This window comes from Sphaeroforma arctica (assembly GCF_001186125.1).
Source record: "Sphaeroforma arctica JP610 unplaced genomic scaffold supercont1.2, whole genome shotgun sequence".
Lineage (NCBI taxonomy): Eukaryota > Ichthyosporea > Ichthyophonida > Sphaeroforma > Sphaeroforma arctica.
Window position 1 is genome coordinate 262,350 of NW_014040556.1, and position 9,030 is coordinate 271,379.

The following is a 9,030-nucleotide window of genomic DNA, read 5'->3' on the forward strand; positions in this document are numbered from 1 at the left end:
GTCGGTATACTTTGCGAATCAATACACCCAATCACTATGATAAGTCTTTTGAGGCACGCCTGCGGGGCTTTCTCAATAAAGGTCAACATTATAATAATAATAAGAATAATAATAAAAATAATAATATCCCACAAGTCTACTAGTTTATTTTTCATCATGTACACACTAGCAGGTCGAGGAGGTCGTCACACATGGTGAGGCCGCTTCTGTGTCGTATAATTTCCACCAGGGGCACGTCCGCGACACCGACCCCCAGCCGCCCCCGCGGCAGGTCGCCGAGGTACAGCGGCAGCTTCGACACCTCCACCGAGACGCTCTCGTCGATTGGCGCAAGGTCCAGCGTGGCCACGTACGCGTCCATCAGCTCCAGATGAAGCTTTGGGACATCCATCGGGTAGTGCTTGCTACACATCTGCGCGCAGAGGCCCAGGACCCACGTCGCCGCAATGCCTTTCTGGGGTACCGCACCACAGACGTAGCACCTCGTCTCCTGCATCGCCCTCGCGTACTGCGTCCACGTCGCGTACCATGGTGGCATGATGGGGAGTGGGATGCCAAACGCGGCCCGGTGGTTGTACACGTAGCGCTCCACCGCAAGCGGCGGGGCATCGGGAAGCAGAAGCATAGCCGGAGTCAGCCCGGACCGCTGAATGAGGGCCTCGAGCGCCCAGTCAGCCACTTCAAACGGCCCCGGCGAGATACTGAGGTTGCACTTTGGCGCCCACGTCCAGAGCGCCTTTACGTGCTGGCCGAGCGCGTCCAAGAGGCCCGAGAGCTCTAGTCGGAGCTCGAGCCACTGGGCCACATCAAGGCTCGCGTAGCCGTGGTCCTGGAACACGGCCACCGCGTGTAGTGGGTCTTTCCCCGCCAGGCCCACGACGGCCGCCACGACCTGCGCGGGGAAGGGCACGTAGACGCCGAAGGGGCCGCCGTGGACGCGCTGGCTGTAGATGACCACCGAGCTCAGCGCGACAACGCTGTCCACCGTGCACGGCCCGTCCGAACAGTGGAGTGTCATCTGCATGCTGTCAATGTCTCCTGTGTAAAACTGACACGCAAGGTGAAATGTCCCCTGTGTAAAAAGAAAAAAAATAATTAGTCAGAGTCGTCGTTTTCGCTCGCATAATCGCCATAGTTCCGGTCTCGCTTTCGCTCGCGTCGGCCGTGGCCAGAGGCCGCCATGGCCATAAAGTCCGCGTACATGTCGGGCAGTATGGTGCCCAGCCGGCCTCGGACCATCAGCTCGGCCGGGATGTCTAGCAGCATGAGCCACCGCACGTCCATGTTTTTTGTCCTCTCCTGGTTCTCCCCGTACGTGATCAAGACACGGTCTTCGCTGACTGTGCTTGCAATAACCCGTACCAAGCGCGGGTCTCTGCCGGACACGACTCTGGCCCCAGGCACGAGGTAGGTCTCATAGGCCTCCGCAAACTCGTTGATGGCGCCGGCGTACGCGGTGATCGTCCTCTGGAGCTGGCGATGTGAGATCGACGCAAAGTAGTCGTGTATCTCGCCCATAGCCAGGTCTGGGAAGGCGACTCGGATGTGCAGGAACAGCATCGTCCACGCGTTGCAGAAGCCCTCATCCCTTGGATTCCTCAGCTGGGGCCCCGTGGTCGGGCAGGAAAGGTGCAGCGGGACATACCAGAAGCCGAGGTGGCTCAGGCGCTTCGCCACATAAGCCGACAGCTGGTCGTCCAGTTCCTGCTGCAAGACCCGGTTGTTGCACCCGTGCGGCTCAAAGCGCTCGATTTTCCCCGTGCGCTTATCGAGGATCAGGGTGTTGGCATGGTCCCAGTCACCTGGCTTGTGGAGATGCATGATTATAAAAATGTAGCGCACGCCATCTTGTGCGTTACACGCCCTTACTAGTCGCAGCATACCACCCCAGTTCGACAGCCGCCGCGTGTTGGTATTATAAAACAGCTCCAGGGTGCTCACGGACGCACACGCACTGGGGTAGAGTCGTCCGATAACGTCACGCCACCTGGTGGTGGCCCAGCTCGACGCGTACGTCTCCGCGGTAAGCGCCGTGAAATTCAACTGGTTGTATGTACCGGGAAGAATGGCCTGCAGCCCGTGCTGTACTGCAACCACGTGTGGCATCTGTAGGAAAACGGACCCCGGGGCTGGGCGCCAGTCGTCAGACACAACCTGTGGCAGTGGGGGTGAATCGCCGACGTTAACCACCTCGGTGCCGGGCACTGGGGGTTTCTTATACACGGCCTTGAATCTGTCCAGGGCAGCTCGGAATACCGATAAGCCCTTGCGCCCAACGTCCTCCAGGGCTCTGGTGGCCTCGTTGGGACTGAGAAGCAGCTCTTCTACGTACCTGAGCTGGTAGTAGAAGGTAATATAGGCAAGCGCATTCCGGGAGGCAAAGGGTGGTACAGTCACCAGGACAATGTTGAAGTCGCCGATCTCGAGCGGCAGGATGTCGTACAGTGCGTCAGCGACCGTCTCCTCCGAAAACGGTAGCTCGCCCGAGGTGGGGACCAGGATCTCTATCGTTGCATCGGCGGCAGAGACCACCAGAAGCCCGGCTCGCCATTTCGGGCCACACTGGACCACGAGTCTGATTGGGACAAACCGCGGCTCTTGTTCGAGGAACTGTGGGATCCGCCCCAGGAGCTGGGACGTTGTGTCGTCTAAGGGGGCAAACGATTCGAGGTTGTGTGGATACACGAGTTCTGTGGGGACCAGCGATTCGCGGTCACGCGGATACACGAGTTCTGCGAGAGCAAACCGCCAGAGCCGCGGATGGTGCATGACTGCATATCTGGCGAGCGTGGACATTTTTTTGACTGTATTATTTTATTCCAGAGCTAAAAAGATAATTTGCGCGCCAACCCTAAAAAGTTAATGTTTTAGAGTCTAATGCAACAAAGTCCTCGTACACGTCTGGCAGTACTACTTCCAGCCGGCCCATCGCCATAAGCTCTGCGGGCGGATGTGAAAGCATCAGATGCCCGACCGGAACCGTCTTTGTCCTTCCGTTGCCTCTCTTTATCAATACCGTGTCATCGTCGCCACTGTACGCTGCTATCACCCACACGCGTGGCGGACCAAGGGGTAAGACAACTCTGGCCCCATGTACAAAGTGGGTCCTGTAGGCGCTCATAAACAGATTGATGGCCTCGGCGTACCTTGTGATGATGCCGTGTAGCCGGTGGCGTGAAACGGTATTGAAGAACTCGTGCAGCTCGTCAACCACAAGTCCGGGAAACGCGACCCGCACATGGATAAACAGCAGAGCCCAGGCATTGCAGAACCCATTGTCCAAAGTGTCCCTACGCTGAGGGCCGATTCTGGGACAGGCCAGCTCTAGAGGTAGGTAGCGAAACCCAAGGTGGCCCATATACGCAGCAAGGCTATCCTCCAACTTGTCGATTTTGTAGCTGAACACGCGATGCCCGTGGGGCTCGAAGCGTTCCACGAACCGCGTCTGTGTATCGAACACAAGCATGTTTGCGTGGTGGGATTCGTTGGATGTGTGGATACTCAGGCTTATAAAGATGTAGCGAACTGCGTCTTGCGCATTACATGCCTCTACGGCTTGTACTGTACCACCCACGTCCACCAGCTCCTCACTAGTAAGATCATAATACAGCTCGAGATTTGTTATGTCGCGACATGTGCCGGGGTAGAGTTTGCAGATAACGTCAACCCAACGTCGCGTGATGTAGGATTTAAAAGAGTCGTCGTCCGGGGACTTAAATTTTAGCACGTTGTAGGTGTCGGGCAGTATCACCTCCAAGCGGTACTGTGCGGCAAGGAATGCTGGTACCTGCGCAAGAACTGTACGCTCGTCGGTAAGCCAATTGTCCGGCCAGTCGTCTGACATCCTCACCGGCGCCAGCATTGGATGGCCAACCCGTACCACCGCAGTGTTGTTGACTGGTCGTATCGTATACATGGCCTTGAATCTGTCCAAGGCAGCTTGGAATACAGATAAGCCCTCGCGCCCAATGTCACCCAGGACTCTGGTGGCCTCGCCTGGACTCAAAAGCAGCTCTTCTACGTACCGGAGCTGGTAGTATAGGGTAATATAGGCAAGCGCGTTCCGTGCGGCAAAGGGTGGTACAGTCACCAGGACAATGTGTTTGTGCGACACTTCGATTTGCAGGCTACGAGCCAGGGCCCTTGCGATAGTGACCTTGCTAAAAGGTAGCTCACGCACGGTTGTGACAAGGATCTCAACGACTTTATCAAGGGCAGAGATTACCACGAGCCCGGCGCGCCATTTCCCGTTTATTTCAACTAGGAGTCTCATCGGAACAAACCTTGGCTTCGTTTTGAGGTGTGGGCGTATGAACTGGACTACCGTGTCGTCGAAGGGAGCAAACGCCTCCTGGTCCCGCCGGTACACGAGCTCCGTCAGCGCAAGCTGCGAGAGCTTGGGGTGGTGCATGACTACATATCGCGTAAGGGTGGACAATTTTTATTTTTTTTTGAACGTTTATTTAGTTACCAAGGTAATTTTTCTACATACTGCCTAAAGTGCCACGTGTTCATCAAAAAGCGCCCCAGCTCGTCAATGCACGTGTGCCAGTCGGCGTCCGTCTCGGGGAGCACAAACATCTCCATGAGCTTCTCGTAGCTGGGTGGGACAGCGATTGTGTTTCTGACCGCCGGGCCAAAGCGGCGGCAGGTGGCGAGCAGGTCCATTTTCCGGCCATCCCAGGTCCGCCTGTCCAGGGGGCACAGCGATACGTAGGGGTTTGTTCCGTGAACAGAATTTCTGACAAAGACGCCAATGTCGGACAGTTTCTCCCGATCGCCCGGCGTCACGGGATCCATGTAGACCTCGTCCGCCCACCTGTCCTGGCTCGGGTCAAGGTACGCGCAGAAGCAGAGCACCTTGTCCAGGCCCTCGATCGTCGTCAGCGCCAGATAGCTGGGGAGCGGCAGGTCTCGGTAACGCGTGTACCACAGGACATAGAAGGGGCACCCCGTGGCCACGGCTATGCGGCCCAGCTGCAGCAGGATGCGGTTGTTGTCGAGATCGGCCTTCTGGAACAGCAGCACAAGGCGATGGTCGGGGGCCGCGATAACGGCTGTCCAGGCGGGGGTAACGAACGCGTCGTGGGCGGGGGCCGCGAGCACCGTGCTCCAGAGCTCCGCCAGCATGGCATGCTCCTCAAACAGGACCAGCGACTCTCGCACCACAGCCTCCCACTCTGCGGGCGTGTTCATGGTAAGCAGGCGGCGGTAGAGATACGGGACTCTGAGGTCCGCGTCCAGGTCGTGGCTGGACATGTGTAGGTAGGGCAGCAGGGCCCCGGGGAGCTTGGGGAGCTGCGTCGTATCGCCCAGTGGGCGGTTGTTTGCGTAGATCTCAGCGGCGATTTGGCGATCGGGTTCTATAGGATAGTACTGCGTCACAACGGCGACACTGGCCGTGTAGACGGAGTCCAGCTCCGCGGCCGTGGCGGACGCGTAGTAGCCGCGGGCACGGGCGGCAAAGAAGAAGGCAAAGGCCCGGTGGTTCAGCACGGCTCTGAGGGTGGGCAGCATGCTCTGGGGCACCGGTGTACCGCCGGGGGCGAGCCGCTGTATGGCAATGTGCGGCTGGGACGCGCGGATCGCATTCGCAATGCACGAGGACGCGGAGGCCGGCCGTAAACGCTTCGGGGTCAGGCGTGGAGTCCAGACCGTCTGACACTTGCTTGGTGTGCCCGGGAACGATGTACCCGAGAGAGACCGCTGGGTGAGCTGACCGAGGGCTTCCTCGGCAGGGGGGAGTTCGGGGGTTGTGGAACGACTGGATCTGGGTCGAGTGCAGTCGATGGGCTCGGACATGGTTGCTAGGGCTCGGTATAGAAGGCAAGACGTCGTGAATATGTAGATTGTACTACATGTACATATTCCGGATGTGCATCTGTGGTATTTATATATATATGCGCGCGCGTGTGTGTGTGTGTGTGTGTGTGTGTGTGTGTGTGTGTGTGTGTGTGTGTGTGTGTGTGTGTGTGTGTGTGTCTTTTTTTTTTTTAGGGGCGATTGGTGAGGCCTGACTGATCGTCATTTCAGTTATTTCAATTGAAGTCTGTTACGGACTCATCATCCTCTGCAGACTCGGGCAATGGACTACTCTGGGATCTCCTTGAGGACGACTCCCCTCTGCTGGCGATTCGAGCCTGTGACCCCGCTCTGCGTGGTTTTGGTGACTTTGGCGGCACGATATCTCTGCGACATTTTGACAGTTTTAGGGATGTCTTTTTTTGTTCTTCTATATTCACCTGGATGTCGCTTGTCAAGTCGTCGATACGCATGTGACTCCTCAGACTGTTGGGTGAAGTGAGTACGTTCGCATACTGGTTTGGCTCCAAATTCATATTGTCTGCTACAGTTGGTTTGCAGCCGGTCTTGAGCTTGCGAGATACTTCAGAGGCCTTCACCTTGGTGCCCAACACGGCGCTCTTCTTTGTGGTTCTCTGGGACTGTGCCCTGGGTTTTGTTTTGTGCTGGAGAAAGTATTTGGGGCTGTCAACAAACCGCTCGAGCTTGTCGCGTACCTCGGGAGTAAGTTTTAGTTTCTGTTCCGACACCACGTCATCAACGGCGAAACGCACGATCGCCTGGTCTCTGGTAAGTTTGATCTTCAGGTGGCGCACCTTCATCCACTTCAAGTATGGCGTTTTGTCGGGGCGACTGCGCTTCTGAAGGACCATCATGTCGCCACCCGGTGTCAAGTCCAGCGTTCCGGCCTTTATAATATTTCCATCCAGAGATGGGGGGATCATCGACTTACCCAGACGCACACTGCGGTACAGCCGGCTCATTTCGCGCGACTTTTTGAAATCGGCGTTGGGATCGGTAAAGTCGAGGGAGTGTTGGATGGGTCGTGCGGTAAAGTCTCGCGTGTACATATCTGGGTACAAACTGGCGGCTGCCAGCTTCTCCAAATCGTCCTCAATGTCCTCGTCTCTTATCATGCGGGCTACGATCATCCCCCCGTTCTTACCGAACTGAGTTTCACGCCAGTCGAGTGCAAACGTGCGGGACTTATCGGACGACTTATGGTGTCTTCTCGAGAACTCCCTAAAGTCTGCGTGGGTGCACCCCTTGGTGGTGAAGTTGATCTCATTGGGCTTGGACCCAACCTTGGTATCGCCACACGACGCCTCTACAGGGATCTTTATCCACCTGTAGGTTTGTATCCCGTTCAGCATGTTCCCTTTTGCAACACGGAACATCGTGCCATTGGAGTGGATGTACATGAGCCGGTCGTCGTAGTCTTCCCGGCTTGGTGAAAAGAACGGCCGCACTGCGGCACTCTTCCAGTTGAACTTGTAGCTTCGGCCGTTCAACATCACACGGTTCAGCTTACCCAAGGTGGGCTTGTTGGCGTTGTGCACATTGAACACATAGGGCAATCCATCCATCCCAATGTACAACCCATTGACCATGGCGCTGCGAAAGCGCATCACGTCCGTTGGCGTTTTGAGAAGCTCCTTTTCTTCAGCTGAAATGGGTTTATCCTGAAAGCTCCGGGAAAGCGTCTGCACGATGTCTGATGAGATGGGCACCGGTAGGGTGTTTGGGACAAAGTACTGTTCGCTCACCGGGGCGATCTTGAAATTTTTGAAAAAGTCGTGCTCCTTGTAGAATTCCACCAGGGGTTCGGCTATAAGAAGGTATTCTGTATACGCCGCGTCAAAGGCCAGCCGCGCATCCCTTTGCTTGGCTTCTTCGCGCGCCTCTTCGATTTCCCCGCGGGTGCGTCTAATGTTCTCGCTATCTTCGGATACCGACATGTTGTATAATTGGTGGGTTTTGTTTTTCGTTCCCAACAAATCCGTTAATCTTTCATTGTGGTAATAAAAAAAAAAAATAAAAAAAAATTTAGAGGGTTCGCGAAATCTGTGGAAAAATGCGGGGGATTTTTTTTTTTTGGTTAAACGATGCACGCCTGCCAATGAAAGCAGGACAGTTTAGCAGACCAGCAGCATGAACACAACCTACCTCATGTACGCCGTGGTGCTTGCGGCTCTCGCGGGCGGCGTCTACTGGTACATGTACATGCGGAACCCCACCACGGAGGCCTACGTGCCGTACCAGACCCACCGGCAGATGCCGGCCCCCACAATCCCACAGAACACTCTGCGGTGCACAAAGGTCCCCGGCAGCAGGCCGTCCGACTGCCGGTACTCCACCACCGAGGTCGTGCAGCCGGCGGTCACGGGCGCGGACGCGCTCGTGGGCCAGATGGGACACACACCCATCGAGTACGGGTACGGCGAGCAGGCGCCCGGCGGCGGCTGCGGCGGCGGGTACGACCCGACGTGCGGCGTGCAGGACACCCAGGACATTATCATTGACCGGAACCTGGTGTCGCTGCCGCGGCGCTCGCGCAACTCGGCCGTGGCCGACTTCTTCAGGGGCGACATCCCGATCGAGCCCATCCACGCAAACCTCAAGGACCCCTCGTGCCCTATCGTCTGCCGGCCGCGCGCCGACCCCACCAGGGACCTGCACGCCGGGCTCGGGAGCGTGATCTACGATGCGGGGCTGGACCGGGAACGCCGTGCGCTCATTGACCGATACGAGCAAACGTGCTAGACAACAGCAAAAAAAAAAAAAATAGAAAAGCGCGCGACACTTTTTAATTTCAGTCACACTCGCACTAGTGTATTACTAAGCACATCAAACTACCTAACAATGGACACCGCCACCACCACGACCGCCGCCGTCCCGGACGAGTGCAAGCTTGCCGCCATCCAGTGGTACATGGTAGTCGCGCCGCCCGTGGACATGCTGGCCGCGCTCGACGACCCCAAGGCCAAGCGGGCCCTCACCTGGCTCCCGCTGTGGTACCTCGCGACGCTCGGGCCCGTGTGCGAGGCCGAGGTCTCGCGCGTGCACGCGCAGCCCGAGCTCGTCGCGGAGCAGTTCGGGCGCATGCGCCGGCTGGCCACCGAGGTCCTGGAAACGTTCTACCCGGGCATGTACGCCCGGTCCAAGGGTGCAACACGCATTGAGCGGTGCATCGACTTTTACGCGACGCACTGCCTCTCGTGCAGGGCA

The 9,030-nt window shown here is 57.2% G+C and overlaps 7 protein-coding genes across 7 annotated transcripts; 1 reads left to right on the top strand and 6 right to left on the bottom strand.

Moving 5' to 3' along the window:
• Positions 1-154: 154 nt before the first annotated feature.
• SARC_00099 (hypothetical protein) lies at positions 155-1,024 on the bottom strand (the record flags this gene model as incomplete). Its single annotated transcript, XM_014306269.1, has 1 exon — positions 155-1,024. The coding sequence occupies one exon, from the start codon at positions 1,022-1,024 to the stop codon at positions 155-157; it is 870 nt and encodes a 289-aa protein (XP_014161744.1).
• A 71-nt stretch (positions 1,025-1,095) lies between these two features.
• On the bottom strand, positions 1,096-2,796 carry SARC_00100 (hypothetical protein; the record flags this gene model as incomplete). Its single annotated transcript, XM_014306270.1, has 1 exon — positions 1,096-2,796. The coding sequence occupies one exon, from the start codon at positions 2,794-2,796 to the stop codon at positions 1,096-1,098; it is 1,701 nt and encodes a 566-aa protein (XP_014161745.1).
• Positions 2,797-2,851: 55 nt separating this feature from the next.
• On the bottom strand, positions 2,852-4,411 carry SARC_00101 (hypothetical protein; the record flags this gene model as incomplete). The annotated part of the gene is made up of 1 exon (XM_014306271.1): positions 2,852-4,411. The coding sequence occupies one exon, from the start codon at positions 4,409-4,411 to the stop codon at positions 2,852-2,854; it is 1,560 nt and encodes a 519-aa protein (XP_014161746.1).
• Positions 4,412-4,467: 56 nt separating this feature from the next.
• SARC_00102 (hypothetical protein) lies at positions 4,468-5,802 on the bottom strand (the record flags this gene model as incomplete). Its single annotated transcript, XM_014306272.1, has 1 exon — positions 4,468-5,802. One exon carries the CDS (start codon positions 5,800-5,802, stop codon positions 4,468-4,470), a length of 1,335 nt encoding a protein of 444 aa, XP_014161747.1.
• A 236-nt stretch (positions 5,803-6,038) lies between these two features.
• SARC_00103 (hypothetical protein) lies at positions 6,039-7,760 on the bottom strand (the record flags this gene model as incomplete). The annotated part of the gene is made up of 1 exon (XM_014306273.1): positions 6,039-7,760. One exon carries the CDS (start codon positions 7,758-7,760, stop codon positions 6,039-6,041), a length of 1,722 nt encoding a protein of 573 aa, XP_014161748.1.
• A 193-nt stretch (positions 7,761-7,953) lies between these two features.
• On the top strand, positions 7,954-8,565 carry SARC_00104 (hypothetical protein; the record flags this gene model as incomplete). The annotated part of the gene is made up of 1 exon (XM_014306274.1): positions 7,954-8,565. One exon carries the CDS (start codon positions 7,954-7,956, stop codon positions 8,563-8,565), a length of 612 nt encoding a protein of 203 aa, XP_014161749.1.
• An 89-nt stretch (positions 8,566-8,654) lies between these two features.
• Positions 8,655-8,906, bottom strand: SARC_00105 (hypothetical protein; the record flags this gene model as incomplete). Its single annotated transcript, XM_014306275.1, has 1 exon — positions 8,655-8,906. The coding sequence occupies one exon, from the start codon at positions 8,904-8,906 to the stop codon at positions 8,655-8,657; it is 252 nt and encodes an 83-aa protein (XP_014161750.1).
• Between the last annotated feature and the right edge of the window lie 124 nt (positions 8,907-9,030).